This window comes from Oncorhynchus clarkii, chromosome 13 (assembly GCF_045791955.1).
Source record: "Oncorhynchus clarkii lewisi isolate Uvic-CL-2024 chromosome 13, UVic_Ocla_1.0, whole genome shotgun sequence".
In the NCBI taxonomy this organism is placed as follows: domain Eukaryota; kingdom Metazoa; phylum Chordata; class Actinopteri; order Salmoniformes; family Salmonidae; genus Oncorhynchus; species Oncorhynchus clarkii.
The window spans coordinates 23,006,963-23,027,671 of NC_092159.1; the positions used below are offsets into that span (position 1 = coordinate 23,006,963).

Sequence of the window (20,709 nt, forward strand, 5' to 3'; positions counted from 1 at the left end):
TCATCATTAGGTAAAAGGACTCCTACTGTCCATTAGCTTTGTTTGTGGCCTCATTAAGAAAGGCTAGGAAGAGGGGAGTGTGTGTGTGTGTGTGTGTGTCATTGACACACACTAGTCAATCTTCCTCTGAGGGCTCTAAGAGTGTTTACTCCTGGAAAAGGTTGAATGTCCTCAATGGGCTACGCTGTCTCAGGCTTCCTCAGCGACCGAGAAGAATATGTGTGAGTGACTGAGTATATGAGCAAGTGACTGCGCATAATACTGATATGAATGAGTGTATTTGTAGAGGGAGTCTATGCGAGTTTAAAAGTGTACATGAGCGTGAGTGGGTGAGATGGAGAGCCTCATCACGTTAGTGTAAAAGCGCGCGTTCCTCCGCACTCAACGCACTGTGCATACAGACTCTGCTGCAGTGCCTTGACTCTGCCTTCAGCCCTCTGCACCATCAACTCCTCACTGCAGACTCCAACCGCGACGTCGTCTTTCTCTTTCATCTCAAGCTCTCGCTCTTTTAACTGTAGAGATCAGACAGACTGAGGGATTTTCTTTCTCTCGGGTTGAACAGGTACAGTGAGGAGGGGAGGAGGAGAGGAAAGAGAGGAAGGCAGGAGAATAGAGGAGAGGAATGAAAAGAGGGGAGAAGATGAAAGAAGGGAAGTGGAAAGGACAGGAAAAGATAGGAGAAGAGGGATGGAAAAAGAGGCTCGGGGTTTAAGTTTACATTCTGAACAGGTGCCACTGCAACCTAGTTCAAATGATTTTGCTACAGTATGATCCCCAACCCATCTCACATGAACGGTCTACATACCCAGGTTCTTAACCCAACCTGTCAACCCAAATCCCTACTTCCGATGCCCCAAAACACCTCATTAACGTACACGCTCCAATTTGTCCCTCTTCCTGAATGCATAAACGATGCCTGTGCCCTTATTTGGCAAACCTCCGCCACCTGTTCCTGTGTTTGCGTCCCAACAGCAAACCGCAATTAAACGCTGAGGAGCAGGAGCATATTGTTGTTTCCACAGCACGAGAAAACTTGGCAACCTGTCGCTGCTGGCTCTATGCTATCATCAGTGTGTTTGTGTGTGTGTGTGTGTGTACGTGGTTGAGTGCTGGCTGGCAGCAATATGGCTTGTCAAGGGTCAACGTTGACAACCGTCTGGAGAGAGAGTGAGGTGTAGAGAGAGAGAGAGAAGTGTAGAGAGGGAGAGGAGATAGATGGAGAGAGAGAAAGAGATAGACAAAGTCAGATAAGTGAGGTGAACCAAATAAAGCGGGGAATGAGAGATGAGGGAGAGAGTGGAAGAGAGGGAGAGAGATATGAAGAGAGAAAGAACAGAGCGGTGATCTCTCTGCCAGTCCCCTTGCTTTCAGCGATGTCCAGGTCCAATCTTATTGGACGAACCCCCAGCACCCACTAAACACATTAGCACACTCACTGATGAAATGAACACACACACAGGAGGAGATGAGTTAGCCAAGACTACACTACTGCTGCAGCTCTCCTGGCAATATACTGAGAATGTGTGTGTGTGCGTGCGTGCGTGCGTGCGTGTGCGTGCGCGCGTGTACCGACTGCAGTGGAGAAAAAAGACACAGAGACAGAGAGGGGGTACAGAGTGAGAAAGAGAGAATGAGAAAGCGAGAGAGAAAGTGAGTGAGTGAGCGAGTGTGTTTCTGTGCATGTGTGTGTGTGTGTGAGAGAGCACTGGGTGCAGTGCAGGGCTGGTTTTGACAGCAGCCCAATGTGTAAGGCAGATGAGTTATGCCACCACACTTATCTCTAAGGGAACAGCACAGTCTAGTGGCAGGAATGCAGAATAACACTAACAGACTGCAGGTGGAGATGAGCATCAAGTTAGAAAGAGAGCCTGCCCACCCTCTTTTTGCCATTATAAACTTTAATGGCGCTGCCCATGCTACAACAGGATTTGTGGAAAGTGCGGCCTCTATCCCTCTCTATGAGAGAAGCATTAGCAGACAGGTTAACTTGAAATGGTGTCCCGTGTTCAGCAAGCCATTTTGATTTGCTCTGTTCCTCCCAGCCATTTGACAGGGTTTTTCTCAGTTGGCTTTCATTGATCAGACTGACTTCTAATCTGGTGACTGAGTGGCTCTCTTCGTATGCGTGTGGGAATATGTGTATGTGTTTGACTGTGTGTGTGTGTGTGTGTGTGTGTACCTGTCTGATAGGCTCTGGAACACGGTAGCGGCAGCAGGAGTGTGTGAGGCGCAGGGCCGTGTCCAGGCTGATCTTGTGGCCCACTGAAACATACACTGGTTTGGTACTGCTGTCAGAACTACGCAGGGCCTAGAAAGAAAGAGGACGAAAAGGGATGGATGGAGAGAGAGAGAGAGAGAGAGCGAGAGAGAGGAGAGGAGAAACAGAGAGACAGACAGAGGAGAGGAGAGACTGTATGTTTAGAACTACTGATTACGCGTTTGTGTGCGATGCAGTGAACGTGCGCGTGAGTCTTACCTTCCCCAGCACTTTTCCTGAGTCGCTAGTCAGAGGGAAGCTCTCTCCTCCCTTCTGCAATGAGGCAATCTGAGGAGGAGTGGAGTCAGACCATCATTTATGCACACTACTACTGTCAGTCTGTTCGTCTGTCCGTCCGAGTCTGACTTTCTCTCTGTCTGTGCGCGTGTTTATTTTTCTTGCAATATCAAAGTCTTTCTCTCTTCCATCTCCTCGTCTCTCTTTTCTTCGAGGGGAGGATGAGACCCTGACATGTTCTTCACAGCCCTGTTCCTGTCTTTCTCACAAGGCAACATGCTAGTAGCTGTCCTGTTTCCTTCCTGGTAATGTACTATATTTACAAAAGTATGTAGACACCCCTTCATATTAGTGAATTTGCCTATTTCAGCCACACCCGTTGCTGACAGGTGTATAAAATCGAGCACACAGCCGTGCAACCTCCATATGGTAGAATGGCATTACTGAAGAGTTCACTGACTTTTAACATGGCACTGTCATAAAAAAAGTCAGTTAGTCATATTTCTGCCCTGCTAGAGCTGCCCCGGTCAACTGTAAGTGCTGTTATTGTGAAGTGGACACGTCTAGGAGCAACAACGGCTCAGCCACGAAGTGGTAGACCACACAAGCTCACAGAACTTTACACGCTGAAGCGTGTTATAGTTATAAATGCTGTTATAGCAGCAAAGGGGGACCAACTCCATATTAATGCCCTTGATTTTGGAATGAGATATTTGACAAGCAGATGTCCACATACTTTTGGTCATGTAGTGTAAATCTAATTTGAAGTGCATAGGATGGTGTGAGTCATCGGTACGTGAAAAACCACATCATCCCGTCTTCACTCGACCTTAAACTTGAAAGTAAAAAATCTGATATTTCACATATTGGATGATGCAAAGTTTATTTGAGAGAGGCTCTCAGATCCTGCAATCAGCTTGAGATACATTCAGATCAAAACGAACCATCCTCATCCCTGATGCCAAGTCTGATGCTGTAACAGGTGTCTCATTGGAGATGAGGGCTTGGCTTTAAACTAACGAAAGCTTTGATGTCTTATCCATTTCACTATAACTAATTATAATACAGGACAGGAGGATACGCCAGGTGAGGGGCCAGGTAGGGCCCAGGGCCCATCTGGTGGTATCTGGGAGAGCAGTGTGTCTGTCTGAGTCAGCCACCCTGGGCAGTAGGACATGAGACAGGCCAACCATCAATAACACAGTGGTTTGACTCCGTGCCAGAGAGGAAGAGGAGGAGGGAGAGAAAGAGTGCGTGAAGGGGTCTGGGAGAGAGCTGGGAGAGGGAAAAATGATGATGGGATATTGAGAGATGGCAGTTGCAGAGAGAGGAGAGAGAGGAGTGAAAGGAGCGAGAGAGAGAGCTGGGAAATAGAGTGGAGCCATAGAAAGAGAAGCGAAAAAGAGAGACAGAGACAGGAATTTCATCCACAGAGCAGCAGGCAGGGGCAGCAGCTGCCATGTGAATGGAATTTTGCCCCCATCCATCGAGCTCATCTCATTCAACAGGCCTCAGTGAGTCACTCCCTGGCAATGCACACAATAGAACCACTGTTGCAGTGACGCATAACACACATATGTACACATGCACACACAACGGGAGAAGACCAGTGGCATGGCCATACAAACCTTTAGCCCATAATAAGACGCAGGGGGTAACAGGAACACAGAAATGTGATGTCACCGTGACAACAGAGGCTCCATGATCACAGGAACTTCTAAAAACGCCTTCGTGTTTAAATCCCATGAACAATTCACGTAAATTGTATTGCGATGTTTAAATTGACATTTTGCTGGGATTTAAATTGAGCGGCAGCGCAATGTTACGAAACCCTCGGACATAACGAAACCCCAGCGACACATTGGATGTCCGTGCGTATCTTTGACGTCTCCTTCACTCTGGACGTATGAACACAGATTCCCCTAATCTAATTTCGGGTGAGAGCAGTTGGAGGAACAAATATGACTCATGTTGCATGATGTGATTAATGAGCAAAAACAACTACACACATGGCAGTTTAACGGTACGCTTGTATATTGAAGTCAGACAGGTCACATCTATCATTCTACAATCCGCAGTGAGTCATCATTTGAAAACAGCCTGACGCCAGTACCAAAGTCAAGATAAGAGGTGTTCTAATGTTTCATTTAAAATAACTGGAGCGTCGCTAGCTAAAAGCCCGAGGGAAATGTATCTGAACTGCTAAAAGCTACCTGATACCTTAATGAAAGACTAGCTAAGAGCCAACACTTTGGCTAACAGTAGCTAACTGACAGATACTGTATCAGTTTGCTCAGAAATCTCAGCCAATGCAATCCACACCGTGGCTACAGTAGTTCGGTTAGTGAGGCTTATGCTATTGCTATCGTCTATCGTCTGTGCTAAGTGTCGCCCGAGAGAGATCTAATTAACTTGGGAGTCGCTACCGGTTTCTCTGGTCATAAACAGTGGAAACCTAATCTGAGTCTAAACATAACAGCCGTTAGAGCTAAAGCAGAGCTGAGGGACATCAAGTGTTTTTCACAAAGTGTTGTGTAAGATTAGTGCGCTACGCTAACATAGATGTGCGTCGTGGGCACGGTTTGAGCTGCGGTTATTGGATGGTAATTGAGTTTTTAGGTTGTGGAGTCGTTTGGCAGTTGATTTTTGGTGGCGTGTGTTCAGGGTACTGGCTAAACTACCATGGCCTTTTACGATGGAAATCTGTTAGCATTGTGGTCACATTAGTCATGTATGTATGTCTGTCTGTGTCTGTCATTCAAAATCAGAAGAGTGAATCCCTTACCTCTCTCATTACTATCACCTCTCCATCAGTCATTACAGACACCAAACCATCCCACTATATCACTGCTCTGATGCAAGCCTGAAGCATGCAATTTCCTTAAAATGAAATTATTTGTAATTTTGGATTGGAATTTTCCGCAACAAAACAAATTGCTTTAAAAAATATATAAACTCAGCAAAAAAAGAAACGTCGCTTTTTCAGGACCCCGTCTTTCAAAGATGATTCCTAAAAATCCAAATAACTTCACAGATCTTCATTGTAAAGGGTTTGAACACGGTTTCCCAAGCTTGTTCAATGAACCATAAACATTTAATGAACATGCACCTGTGGAACGGTCGTTAAGACACTAATAGCTTACAGACGGTAGGCAATTAAGGTCACAGTAATGAAAACTTAGGACACTAAAGAAACCTTTCTACTGACTCTGAAAAACACCAAAAGAAAGATGCCCAGGGTCCCTGCTCATCTGCGTGAACGTGCCTTAGGCATGCTGCAAGGAGGCATGAGGACTGCAGATGTGGCCAGGGCAATAAATTGCAATGTCTGTACTGTGAGACGCCTACGACAGTGCTACAGGGAGACAGGACGGACAGCTGATCGTCCTCGCAGTGGCAGACATCCGAACATCACACCTGCGGGACAGGTACAGGATGGCAACAATAACTGCCCGAGTTACACCAGGAACGCACAATTCCTCCATCAGTGCTCAGACGGTCCGCAATAGGCTGAGAGAGGCTGGACTGAGGGCTTGTAGGCCTGTTGTAAGGCAGGTCCTCACCAGACATCACCGGCAACAACGCCGCCTATGGGCACAAACCCACCATAGCTGGACCAGACAGGACTGGCAAAAAGTGCTCTTCACTGACAAGTCACGGTTTTGTCTCACCAGGGGTGATGGTCAGATTAGCGTTTATTGTCAAAGGAATGAGCGTTACACCAAGGCCTGTACACTGGAGTGGGATCGATTTGGAGGTGGAGGGTCCGTCATGGTCTGGGGTGGTGTGTCACAGCATCATCAAACTGAGCTTGATGTCATTGCAGCCAATCTCAACGATGTGCGTTACAGGGAAGACATCCTCCTCCCTCATGTGGTACCCTTCCTGCAGGCTCATCCTGACATGCGTGAAAATGCCACCAGCCATACTGCTCGTTCTGTGCGTGATTTCCTGCAAGACAGGAATGTCAGTGTTCTGTCATTGTCAGCAAAGAGCCCGGAACTTAATCCCATTAAGCACGTCTGGGACCTGTTGGATCGGAGGGTGAGGGCTAGGGCTAGGGCCATTCCCCCCAGGAATGTCCGGGAACTTGCAGGTGCTTTGGTGGAAGAGTGGGGTAACATCTCACAGCAAGAACTGGCAAATCTGTTGCAGTCCATGAAGAGGAGATGCACTGCAATACTTAATGCAGCTGGTGGCCACACCAGATACTGACTGTTCCTTTTTATTTTGACCCCCCCCTTTGTTCAGGGACACATTTTTCAATTTCTGTTAGTCACATGTCTGTGGAACATGTTCAGTTTATGTCTCAGTTGTTGAATCTTGTTATATTCACACGTTAAGTTTGCTGAAAATAAACGCAGTTGACAGTGAGAGGATGTTTCTTTTTTTGCTGAGTTTATATACTGTATTTTACTGGAGACTCCTCCCACCAGTATTCTCTTCAATAAGAGCTGGTTTACGGTTTTCACCAACAGGTTTTTGTTTTTGCTCGACTTGTATAATACAGTTCAAGCCACAGATACACTGGGGAGAGAAACTAACATCCCACAATAAAATATTACAATAGATCCAGGCAAGAAAACACACTACCTTAAAACATTTATCACAATAGAATGATGAATAATGCATTGTGCTCTCTGTACTCCAATTTCAACACAGCTACAGTATGACTAAGTGTGACAAATAGAGCACAAAGGTGGACAAGAGCCCACATGAATGATTCATGAATATTAAATTAACACTATAAAACTGTAGGTAGGCCTATAATTATTTTGTATTAATGTATCAAAAATGTTGTTTGATACAGTCACAAGAAAAGGGACCACACCACCGAGGATGGTATGTGAAGTCTGTCAACAACAGAAGAGGAGAGGAAAAGCTTGACAAAAGCTTCACATTGGAGGTCAGACATTTTCTCAAATGCAGACCTACTGTAGGTAGGCTACAGTTTAGTAGTCCAATGTCAGTTGAGATCTCATTTGAGTGCTATCCATCAGAATGTGTTAACCAGTTGTTATTGTAAAAACAAAAGAACAAATTAAATATAACTAGTGACACTCCGCCCTTACAGGCATTAAATCATTGGAAATGAGCCATTTGATTCAATGCCATCCCCCCCCCCCCAAAAAAATGTGTTTATCTGTTCATCATTTTGGTCTCTACCAGTGTGAAATGTGAGCGGTGGAGCTCTCACCTGTGACTGGTGTTTCTCGTTCTTCTCCACACCCTGCACCTGCAGGAGGTTCTTGGCCACACCTATACAGGGAAGCCCTGACAGAACTCCCAGGTGACACGCCAGGCCAAACTCTGGAAAAAAGACAACCCCATATGTATAGTAGGGGACATGACTGTCACAATTAGCTGAAGTCTGAATTGTTATGCAAGTATGTAACATGCTACTGTTAGTAGTAAATAGTAAATGCTATTAGTAGACAGTATGTCGCCTGAGAATCCAGTCTCGGTCTCAGTTCGAATCAGTCTTAATTTGAGACCGAGATCGTCTGTTTCACTACTCACCTCTGTAGTGGAACAGACCATTCCCATCCACCAAGACCACCTGTTGGGGACAGATAAAGAGGCAACGGGTGGGAGATGGGCAAGTACAGAAAGAGGCAACGGGTGAGAGATGGGCAAGTACAGAAAGAGATGGGCAAGTACAGAAAGAGGCAACGGGTAAGAGATGGGCAAGTACAGAAAGAGGCAACGGGTGAGAGATGGGCAAGTACAGAAAGAGGCAACGGGTGAGAGATGGGCAAGTCTCAAAGCAGCTCTCTGCTGTCCCTTGTACTTATACAGCATGAGGTCTTTCTACAGGCTAACAAAAGAAGAGTTTTCACAAGATTTTGTTGGATGGATGTACTGAATGTATTGAACTGTGCCAACAGCCCTTTCACTGATTTCTTACAGTGCCAAGGTGGTTGTACAGGCATACTTCTGCTGTGAATCATAAGTCATGTAGAAAGAATTTGAGGAGCTGTACATAAAGCAGCGGGGAATGGTCTGTCAGTGTCCATTGGTAAATGTCAGTGATAAATCCACGAGGGCAGCGTGCATGTGTTAGGCAGATGTGTTTTGTGTGGGAGGGGTGTGGACAGGGACCCGACTTGAGGTGGGAGTGAGTGATTTGTGTGGGCTGTGACTAACACAGGAGAGTGGAAAGGTATGGATGATACAGAGCTGACTTATGGACACACATAGTGGGAGAGGAAGATAGAGGGTATTGGATAGCTGAAAAGAAAGGCATTAACACACAGAGATGTATCGCCCTGAGGTGAACAGTTAAACAGTTGGACACAGCAAACCGACAACATCAATGAAACTGTACTAACCTTAAGTCTCAACAGAAGTCAGACAGTATAAAACATGTCAGAGTGACATTTACTTTCAACTAAATTGAGACATTAGGGTTCTCTCAGTATAACAGCAACTAAGTCAGTTAAACTGTAACATCTCCAATGCCAAAGTGGCCAGACCCTGACCTGAGGTAGCAGGCTGGGCTGGGTCGTCTCCAGGCGCTGCAGGGCCTCCAGCAGATAGGGGGTCTCCCTGAAGGCCAGGAACCCTGAGATGTAGGGGGCGGTCAGGGTCACCATCTGACTGTCTTCATACAGCAGCTGGTAGTGGACACAGGGAACAGACAGCAGAGAACACCGGTATAAACGTATGCCTGTGTTATATCTAATACAGTGCCTTCAGAAAGTATTCATCCTCCTCAACTCATTCCACATTTTGTGGTGTTACAGCCAGAATTCAAAATAGATTAATATATATATATATATATATTTTTATCACCCATTTACACACAATGCCCCATAATGACAAATTGAAAACATGTTATTAGAAATGTTTGCAAATGTATTTAATATGAAGTTCAGAAATATCTAATTTCCTTAAGTATTCACACCCAAGACTTTGTAGAAGCACCTTTGGCAGCAATTACAGCTGTGAGTCTTTCTGGGTAAGTCTCTAAGAGCTTTCCACACCTGGATTGTGCAACATTTGCCCATTACTCTTTAAAAAAGGATTCAAGCTCTGTTAAATTGGTTGTTGATCATTGCTAGACAACCATTTGCAGGTCTTGCCATAGATTTTCAAGCAGATTTAAGTCAAAATTGTAACTCGGTCACTCAGGAACATTCATTGCCTCCTTGGTAAGCAACTCCAGTGTAGATTTGGCCTTGTGTTTTAGGTTATTGTCCTGCTGACAGATTAATTAATCTCCCAGTGTCTGGTGGAAGGCAGACTGAACCAGGTTTTCCTCTTGGATTGTGTCTGTGTTTGGCTCCACTCCATTTATTTTGTATCCTGAAAAACTCCCCAGTCCTTAACAATTACAAGCATAGACATAACATGATGCAGCCACCACTATGCTTGGAAATAGACCTGACTGCCCTCGACCAGCGCAAAAACATCCTGTGGTGGACTGCAATAGCATCGAATAGTCCCCGCGACATGCAACTGTTCAGGGAAGTCAGGAACCAATACACACAGTCAGTCAGGAAAGCAAAGGCCAGCTTTTACAAGCAGAAATTTGCATCCTGTAGCTCTAACTCCAAAAAGTTCTGGGACACTGTAAAGTCTATGGAGAACAAGAGCACCACCAGCTTCATGAGGTACATCTGGAATGCATTTCAATTAACAGGTGTGCCTTGTTAAAAGTTAATTTGTGGAATTTATTTCCTTAAATGTGTTTGAGACAATCAGATCTGTTGTGACAAGGTATGGTGTTATACAGAATATAGCACTATTTGGTAAAAGACCAAGTCCATATAATGGCAAGAACAGCTCAAATAAACAAAGAGAAACGACAGCCCATCATTACTTTAAGACATGAAGGTCAGTCAATACGGTCGCAAAAACCATCATGCGCTATGATGAAACTGGCTCTCATGAGGACCGCCACAGGAAAGGAAGAGTTACCTCTGCTGCAGAGGATAAGTTCATTACAGTTACCACCAGCCTCAGAAATTGCAGACCAAATAAATGCTTCAGAGTTCAAGTAACAGATACATCTCAACATCAACTGTTCAGAGGAGACTGCGTGAATCAGGCCTTCATGGTCGAATTGCTGAAACCACTACTAAAGGACACAAATAAGAAGAAGAGACTAGCTGAGGCCAAGAAACACGATCAATGGACATTAGACCGGTGGAAATCTATCCTTTGGTCTGATGAATCCAAATCTGATATTTTTGGTTCCAACCACCGTGTCTTGATGATCTCTGCATGTGTGGCTCCCACCGTGAAGCATGCAGGAGGAGGTGTGATGGTGATTTGCTGGTGACACTGTCAGTGATTTATTTAGAATTCAAGGCACACTTAACCAGCATGCCTACCACAGTATTCTGCAGCGATAAGCCATCCCATCTGCTTTGCGCTTAGTGGGACTATCATTTGTTTTTCAACAAGACAGTGACCCAAAACACACCTCCAGGCTGTGTAAGGGCTATTTGACCAAGGAGAGTGATGGAGTGCTGCATCAGATGACCTGGCCTCCACAATCACCCAACCTCAACCCAGTTGAGATGGTTTGGGATGATTTGGACCGCAGAGTGAAGGAAAAGCAGACAACACGTGCTCAGCATATGTAGGAAATCCTTCAAAACTGTTAGAAAAGCATTTCTCATGAAGCTGGTTGAGAGAATGCCAAGAGTGTGCAAAGCTGTCATTAAGGCAAGGGGTGGATACTTTGAAGAAACTAAAATCTAAAATATATTTTGATTGGTTTAACACTTGTATGTGTTACTACACTACATGTGTTATTTCATAGTTTAAAAAAAATATATATATTTTTTCTCTCCAATTTCGTGGTATCCAATTGGTAGTAGTCCCATCGCTACAACTCCCGTACGGCCTCTCTCAGCCTATTGCGGACAGTGTGAGCACTGATGGAGGAATTGTGCGTTCCTGGTGTAACTCGGGAAGTTGTTGTTGTCATCCTGTACCTGTCCTGCAGGTGTGATGTTCGGATGTACCGTGCATGTTCATTAAATACTTATGGTTCATTGAACAAGCATGGGAAACAGTGTTTAAACCGTTTACAATGAAGATCTGTGAAGTTATTTGGATTTTTACAAATTATCATTGAAAGACAGGGTCATGAAAAAGGGACGTTTCTTTTTTTGTTGAGTTTACTTTCAAAGATTCAAGAAAGTATGTGTGGTAGGAGCAATGTTTGAGGATAAAGAACACATGAAAAGCCTTGTGGAAGCGAGGTAGGACAAGGTGCTCACAGAACCTGCATGGGGTGGGGGAGTCTTGCTAGTGCATTATATTAGATTGCCTTTAGTTTACAGTGCTCGTTGGACCACAGCTGGTATACACATTTTGCTCTTTCTCCCTCGCTAGTCATTTGTTCCAGTTTTTAGATCAAGTTTATTGGAGGATATACATTTCTTACAGCGGCTCGGAAATATAATGTTTTATGGTATTATGGTTTACCATGAAATTGTAGAGTTCAATCTATACTATGATGAGCTTTGTGATAAATAATTTGGCCGAGATATTCATTATTACAGATTGCTCCGTTCAGCTGACCTATGGTTGATTCGCTCTGATTTTGTTTTCGGGTCTCCACGTCGTACACATTCATGGCTTCTACTGTAAGCCTGCTCAACCGCTCTCAAAAGAGCTAGAATAGTTTGTTCAGAGCTCTGGAGAACATGGGGTCATTATAATGTAGTTAGAATCCTTAGTCAGTCTTACAAGGGATGTATCCACTGAAATTGCTTCTGCCTTTTCCCAACGCCTCAGAAAGTCATGTGGGGACATGTTAGTGACAAGCCCTCCATTTTGGGTAACAATACCCTCCTGGTAAAATGGCTAGCTCAGTCTGACCTCCTTGGTCATGACAAAATCAGAGCATTTGTGTCACAAATGTTGTCAAGGAGGCCATTTACCATGGTGTTGGGTTTGCCACTGTTCCAAGACCAATTTGACAGTCTTCACCAGCTGGAAGAGAGAGGAGGAGCCAAGGTTTTAGACATTGGCAGTTTCAATAGAGGGATCTTTCTTCAGGGCTTGCAGGAAGTTCTCCTCAATAGGGCCTACAAGTTCAACATGCAGAAGCTCTCCAGACCATTCCATGAAGCCACTGGACAGGGCCGTCTACTGGATCGAGTTCGTCATGAGACACAAAGAGGCTGCTGACTTGCGCTCAGAGTCCCACAGGATGCCATGACACAGCTACCACTCAGTGGATGTCATCACCACATTGTTGGCAATGGTGCTCCTCTTCCTCTTGCCTAATGCAGCTATAGTAAAATACTGTTGCTGCAGGTTGTGTTGAAAAATACAAATGTATCATCATACTGTACTCATAAGTAAAAGTTATTATTTCTGAGAGCTTCAAGTATTTGTGATTAACTTGTTGGGAAATGGGTATCACACAAGTGTATTTTTTGTTTAATAAATTGTGTTGATTTATTTCACATTGTTCTATCAAGTCAATTTTATTTGATTGAGGAGTTGGTGTACTCCTGCTAAAATGCCCGCCATTGTCAGAATTTGTATTTAGTATCTTCTATGTTAATTGTCATGTGAATGTCACACAAATTACTATAATTCAGAATATTACTCAGATATTCATCCTTGGATATTCAAAACTATTTTAAACTTCAAGTAGCCAATTTGTAAAAATTCATTGTGGCTCTTGGCTATTCTGAAATTGTTTGGGCTTATGATGCAAAAACCACTGTGTTGTGAATAAATCCAATAAAATCCAATGGGAGAGACTCGGGGTAAATTATTGTGTCTGCACTGACTGGGGAACATTTAATTAGCCGTACTATAATAACATTACAACAAAATTGGTCCATGTATCAACAAAACAAGCTGGCAAATATCATTAATTATGATGGGTTGTGTTACAGAATGTGTTGACAGCCCTTGATGGAGAATTAGGGTCGGGTCCAATAGAGGGAGCGGAACGGTTAAGAATGAAAAATAGAGGCAATGAAAAGTTGAGGCAAGACTCGTGGTCACAAACTGCTAGGATGACTGAACAGACATGGCCTGTGTGTCAATACCTTCAAGTCACTTCCTTTCCTTGTCTCCTTTCTTTGATCCACACTACTACAGAATAGCTATTCAGGTGAAATAGAAAAAGAACACCATCTTTCTTTCATCTAGTATGCTCAAACAGTGCCTGTGAGTCAGAGGAGGAAAGGAAACCACTTTATAGCATTAAGACGCAGCCCATGGTAAGCATTAGCATAGAAATGGTCCGTTTGGGCTTTATAGCATTAAGACTCAGCCTATGGTTAGCATTAGCATAGAAATATTCTGAGTCAGTGCCTTACCTCTAGGTCTGGGTAGCTGAGCACCACTAGCTGGGCACAGGCGTTGACGTCATCTCCTTTGATGAACGACAGGTCCACTCCTCCAACCCTCTCCAGCCCGGTGAAGTCGGGACATCTCTGCCAATCCTCTGTGTCCTCCTCCACCACCTGCTGCCTCAGGCTGGCCTGTTCACTAGGAGAGAAAGAGGAGAGGGAGAGAAAACCGCAAAGGGTTAGTGGCCAAGGGGGAGAGGTAGGGTGCAAATTTGGACTGGCCAACAGCGGATGAAGACTTCTACTAGTAATGAGGCATTCTACAGCACCGGTCCCCCTACACCATCTGCTTGGCTTCTACATCTCCAGCGTCAGACACAAATCTAACAAGGAGGCGGCGCTGGGAAAAGGGACATGATACCATTATTAGTGATGGTCACAATAGATTCACAAGTCAACGGCTGATAGAGGTAGCCGATACTGGCAGCATTCCAGGGTTACTGTTGGCAGGAAACTTCTCTCTTGCAGAAAGGCCTCACCTCACCTGCCCAGATGCTGTGTCCCTCCGCTGGTGTCATAGGGTAACTTACTACTGTTCTCCCAAGACAACCCTACCTGAACCTCACAAGGGCTATCCAGTATTGAACAAGAATAACTAGGCCGACATTCAGACCTTTTACATGGTTTTGTGGTTGATATGTGATATTCCATGAGCACAGTTCATTGGGTTTAAAATACCAAATTGTGCAGGGCTGGCTCCAAGCACAATCGGAGACCCAGAAGCTTAGTCTGGGTCTCAACGTACTGTTGAGAGTTAGAATAGTAGAATACACAAGTTGCAATTTCAAATTTTGGTTGTGCATCAGCAGTTTTTCTGTTCTTGTTCTGTCAGTCGCCCAGGGATACTGACCTCCAGGGGGCCGCCTTTGATTTTGTTAGTCACTCAGATATCATTAACATGGCATAAGTCATGCTGGAAATTAGCTTTAAAAATGTGTCTTTGCCCCATGGCAAAATGAGTAAACGTGGATATCGAATTGACCACTTCAGCATGGTTTTGTGGCACAGTCGATGCCGGGCAGGGCTACGGGCCAGAAGGTTGAGGTTTTGCCGACCACCACTGATGAGCTCTATCCCCCTGCCTGCCTCACTACACTACGATCAGAGACGGCTGCAGACAATAATCATTAGCCAGGGGGAAATCAGATGTACATTTGTATGATATATCTATAATTGTAAAGCAGGTGGTTCGAAACCTGTACGCTGATTCGCTGAAATCACTTTTTACTGTTCTAATTACATTGGTAACCAGTTTATAATAGAAATAAGACACCTTGGGGGTTTGAGGTATATTGGCCATATACCACACCCCCTTGTACCTTATTACTACAAGTATATAAAACATATGCAACGTTTTCCCCACCAACAGGTTTCTGTGCCAACACACAACCAATAAGCAATGCATAACTGCATACCGATTACCGACTTCATCTTGGTTTACGTTTTCAACACTCCAATCAAATAGAGTATGTCAATCTCGACAAACAGAAAACAGATCCCTCCCTACTCCGTATCAAAGGCTTGGCTTGACAAACTACGAATGTCAATAAACGTTTGGGTGTTTTGTAACAGAGTCTCTTGCCATTGATTGAATGGCCAGTGTGCAGTTGGGAAACTGGATTATATTTGAGTGGAGTGGATAACGTGCGAAGGTAGGTTACAGGAGACTTTCGAAGTAGCCTAATCAGATTAAAACATTATGACTAGTTGTGTTTCTGCCACACAAAAAAAGGTAATACATTTTAAAAGTTAAATGACAAATATGTAGGCTATATTGAAGCCTTAGGTTCTAGATCGAGGAAAAGCTGCTCGGGTCGGAAAGAAGGCAGAACGGGCGTTAAGCTTCCCTGAATAACAGGGCCTGCTGGGAGCATAGGCCTATGTGGCTTCACTATATAGGAAGACTTGGGAGAATGATGATCAGCAACAGACATTGCATCAGCATCAGAAGTAAAAATACAGCCGGACTGTCCTGTACTGTGCCTTTCTAGACTTTATAATCTGAGAGTAGACCCACAACTGATCCAAATGGAATTAATGGAATCGAACATTCAAATAACAGGGCTTTTGCACCATTATTTCAATTACATTTTCACTGCAATTTACAGTCTAGAGTAGAATTGTACTCACTTGAAAACAATAATGTCCCTAAGACCATACAAATTGAATTAACTGTAAAACGGATAAAAAAATTGAAATGTAAAGCGAGCCAGCAGAAAACAACAATCCTAATTTTAAAATGGAATGAAACTTGCACCCCTTGTAATAATACTAAACAACCTATGTACAACACCTAACAACCTCACTAAGAGACTTTAGCCTTTTGGTATTGTAGCGAACAGTGAGGCAGGGAATACAACTAAGATTGCTGGCGTGAAAGACAAAACATCGTGCCAATAGGGTTAACCCAGTTGCTGGGAATTGTACCGCGGCTCATATAGTGAGGTTTGCGACACTGCCCCCTCTGTACTTGAAGGCACGGCCACCATCCCACTTCAAACAGCATTGTAGCAAATGGCAGGACAAGGAAGTTAAACAGAGTCTCTGCCGTGAAAGGCAAACACCCTATGGATCGTGCTAATAGGGCTAATCCACTTGGTAGGAATTGTATCATTACATTTAGCAGATGTTCTTATCCAGAGCAATTAGGGTTTAGTGCCTTGCTCAAGGGCACATCGACAGACTTTTCACCTAGTCGGCTTGGGGATTCGAACCAGCAAGTTTTCAGTTACTAGCCCAACGCTCTTAACCGCTAGGCTACCTGCCACCCTCATCATGGCTCATATAGCGAGGATTGTGACAGTATAATGGTTTTTGGAATGACAGTCATAGGGACCAGGGTTTGAGTCACAGTTAGGGTACCCCCCCTAATCCACTATATTAGTGCCAGGTGTTGGAGAGAACCATTGAAAGCATGTCCCAACCGAGTTTTTAGTCACAGTACATTTCTTGTTAGGCTAGCAGTGTTTCTGTCAGGTTTCTGTACTGCACATATGATGGCTGAGTATTCAGAACAAAACAAATGTGCACCCCACTGATTCAAATTATCATGCTATCAGGGCCTCCCGGGTGGCGTAGTGGTTAAGGGCGCTGTACTGCAGCGCCAGCTGTGCCATCAGAGACTCTGGGTTCACGCCCAGGCTCTATCGTAACCGGCCGCGACCGGGAGGTCCGTGGGGCGACGCACAATTGGCCTAGCGTCGTCCGGGTTAGGCAGGTAGGAATGTCCTTGTCTCATCGCGCACCAGTGACTCCCGTGGCGGGCCTGGCGCAGTGCGCGCTAACAAAGGTTGCCAGGTGCACGGTGTTTCCTCCAACACATTGGTGCGGCTGGCTTCCGGGTTGGATGCGCGCTGTGTAAAGAAGCAGTGCGGCTTGGTTGGGTTGTGTATCGGAGGAAGGTTGAAAGTCATGCGACTTTCAACCTTCGTCTCTCCTGAGCCCGTACGGGAGTTGTAGCGATGAGACAAGATAGTAGCTACTAAAAAACAATTGGATACCACGAAATTGGGGAGAAAAAGGGGTAAAATTAAAAAATATATATAATTTTTAAAATATCATTCTGTCAGGTAGGCCTACTTTCCAGTCAACATTTAATTAGCAAGGTTTTGGGGGAAAAACATTGAAAATGGACTGCTTCAGCATGAAAAAATAGTTTCATATTAGTTAAATGAATAATTATTTTATGTTTGCTATTTTTTACTATTTGGAGAAATGTGAAGAGGGGCATCCGTTATATAGTCAATTACATTTGTATGGCTTAAACAAGATCAGTAGGGAGCTTTTTGAGCTGTGTGTCTTAAGGTTTTTCTCATGTGCAATGACGCACCAGGCCTCTCCGCTGCATATCAGCTATTCCTCTATGTTCTTGTGGATTTATGTAAAACATTTTTAGCAGCTTTGAATAATTTTATGTGTGGTATGATTGCTAGTTAGCCTATTGCAGATCTCGACAAACAATCCAGCTACCACTATTGTCACTTGTGGCGGATTAATCAGAATTAGTTGGGTAACATAGATAAATAAGATGTTTTATTTACATAATATGCTTATGTGAGATACTTGTCATTAGAATGTATCCCTTTGGACTATACTGTTGGCAGTTGCACTTTTCCCTTCTCAGCTTGGGCTCAGTCACTTGGGGCCCAGAGAGGGGAGACGTCAGAATGGAACATTGTCTTCATATGTGAATGTATCTGTTAAACCATGTGAAGGGATGGCGTGATTAAGGGGGAACCAATTATCTCTTGGCTCCACAATGTCTGTGCGCAAGTCACTTCCCTCAGTGAGCTTGTCCAGGAGTGGGGAGAAGAGGGGGTTTACTTGAGAAGGGAGTACATAGAGTTGACAATTGAGTGATGCCTTGGATGGAGGTAATGTTTTGGTACTATGAATTACCAGGAACGAGATTAGAACCTCGTCTTAGAGACCAAACTGAACGATAATGTATAGCTAATGCTCTCTGGCTAAGGGATACTCCTTTCTCAAGTAAAAGGCCCTTTGTGAAGAGTTCCTGAGATCTGTGGTTCGTCATGTAAGTTGAGAGGGGTGGATCTTTGCTATAAAATATCTCAGTTGCCATTATGTTGACACTCAACTATTCATTGGAGATAGTGAATTGTTGAAAGTCAAATGCTATTGGAAAGTTTAATTATTATTAAAGATGAAGTTTAAGTATAACTCTGACTGCTGTGTGGTTTGTAACTCTCCTCATTTGGTAATACAGGAAATTGCCACGACACACTATGGATAGAGGGCAGAATAGAGTTGACAGTATAGCAAGCATGCAGAAAAGCGTGGTGCATAAGGGAAGTACGAAAACACCTTGATAGGGGAAGCAGATGAGAAAATGTGGCTATATGGAAGAAATTCTATAGTAAAGCCTGCAAAATGGGATTGTAAAGCAGGGAATAAAATGCACTACCAGTGCTGGAAAAAGTACCCAGTTGTCATACTTGAGTAAAAGTAAAGATACCTTAATCGGAAATGACTCAAGTGAAAGTGAAAATCACCCAGTAAAATACTACTTGAGTAAAAGTCTAAAGTGTTTGATTTTAAATATACTTAAGTATCGAAAGTAAACCTAATTGCAAAATTTTACTTAAGTATCAAAAGTAAAAGTATAAATCATTTCAAATTCCTTATATTAAGCTGATGGCAGAATTGTTAGTGTATTTTATTATTTACGGATAGCCAGGAGCACACTCCAACACTGACATCATTCAGAAACAAAGCATTTGTGTTTAGTGAGTCTGTCAGATTAGAGGCAGTAGAGATGACCAGGGATGTTCTCCTGATAAGTGCGTGAATTGGACCATTCCTGTCCTGCTATTCAAAATGTAACAAGTACTGTTGGGTGTCAGGGAAAATGTATGGAGTAAAATGCACATCATTTTCTTTAGGAATGTAGTGAAGTAAAAGTTGTCAAAAATATAAATAGTAAAGTACAGATACCCCCAAAAAATAGTTCAGTAAAAATACTTTAAAGTACTACTTAAGTACTTTACACCATTGTGCACTACCCTGCCCTGTGCCCCCCCCCCCCCCAAAAAAAAAAACACAAAACATACACATTTTGACAACCCTCCTCACCCACTGAACTAGTGAACTCATGACAGTGGAGATTGAAATGGGGAGGACAACAAATTGTTAGCTAGCTAAATGTCAAAAATCAAAGTTGGTTCAAAGTTATGAGATACCTCAGAGTTGGAAGGGGAGGACCATCCTCGTCAGTGAATTTCATAAAAATAAAAATTGTAAGACATTTAAAAAGTTATCCTTTTTAGATAGAACTACGCTAAATATAATCATGTCTCCAAATAATTGATTAAAACACATTATTTTTCAAAGAAGGTCAACAGTAGCCTCAACAGCACTCTATAGGGTAGCACCATTGTGTAGCCGGAGGACAGCTAGCTTCCTGATCCAAAGGATCAGAAAATGAATCTAGTACTGAAAGCATAAATTACAGCTAGAGAGCACTGCAATGCATAACATGTGGTGAGTAGTTTACTCAAAGAGAGTAGTTGAACAGTTTTGAACAAATTAATGTATTCCAAAATGGAGAAGCAAGAAATAAATATATATATATATATATATATATATATATATATACAGAGATTGTTATTTTTTTCACTTTCAGTTTCACTTACTAAGCTAAAAAATGCAGCTGGCTAGTTTAGCCTACGGAAACACCCTGCTCAAACAGAGGGATGCTGTGTTAGCTAGCTGGCTATGACTCTCCAACACAACACTGGAACTCTTCCAAGTCAAGGTTTTACTCATTTATTGCCACCGGGGCCTGCCGGTGTAACTGCTTACTGACTGTACACTGTAACATTACTGCATCATTGTAGCGGGTTTACTAACGCGTTAGTTCTATTAGCTATGCTGACTATGACGTTACTTTAGCTAATATGGTGACAACGATGTAGGCTGTGTTTAAGCAGTTTGGCCTGGAAAGGTTTTTCTGCCTGGTCACATACAGCTGATGTGTTGTGCATTGAAGTCCACAAGCGAAGGGAAGAGGTGAGAGGAGGAGAGCGGATGGATGCGAGAAGGAATACAGCGTGATCAATGGTGTATTCATCACACCGATTCTGTTGAAAAACATTTCTTAAACAGGATAAACGGGGATACACGTACTTGAATTTGTCCAATAGAAACTCTTGCAACTGTTGGACTAATAATTACATCCTATATCAGCTTGATACAGGCAGGTGTGTGCAAGGCGGTATTGAATGTCACGGTCTGTCACCTGAAATGTATCTCTCGACCTGTGTGCACCTACGTTGTAAACTTTCATTCATAGGCTTGGTTGTAGCAACCTCATGATGGGTATAGGGACAATTTGAGTATAATGTTGTAGCCTAAACA

The 20,709-nt window shown here is 43.6% G+C and overlaps 1 protein-coding gene and 1 pseudogene across 5 annotated transcripts in view; one reads left to right on the plus strand and one right to left on the minus strand.

Annotated features, from left to right (window-relative positions):
* The window catches only part of LOC139423839 (endonuclease V-like), a 50,013-nt gene that overhangs the window by 28,776 nt on the left and 528 nt on the right, over window positions 1-20,709 (minus strand). For all 5 annotated transcript variants that reach the window (XM_071175478.1, XM_071175477.1, XM_071175479.1 and 2 more), the window contains exons 2-7: window positions 13,801-13,972; window positions 8,980-9,114; window positions 8,018-8,057; window positions 7,695-7,807; window positions 2,480-2,548; window positions 2,183-2,311 (exon numbers count right to left, since the gene is read on the minus strand). In XM_071175478.1, coding sequence (XP_071031579.1) covers window positions 2,183-2,311; window positions 2,480-2,548; window positions 7,695-7,807; window positions 8,018-8,057; window positions 8,980-9,114; window positions 13,801-13,972 — 658 coding nt within the window. The remainder of the gene's footprint in view (window positions 1-2,182; window positions 2,312-2,479; window positions 2,549-7,694; window positions 7,808-8,017; window positions 8,058-8,979; window positions 9,115-13,800; window positions 13,973-20,709) is intronic.
* LOC139424135 (UDP-glucuronosyltransferase 2B20-like) lies at window positions 11,672-12,788 on the plus strand (annotated as a pseudogene).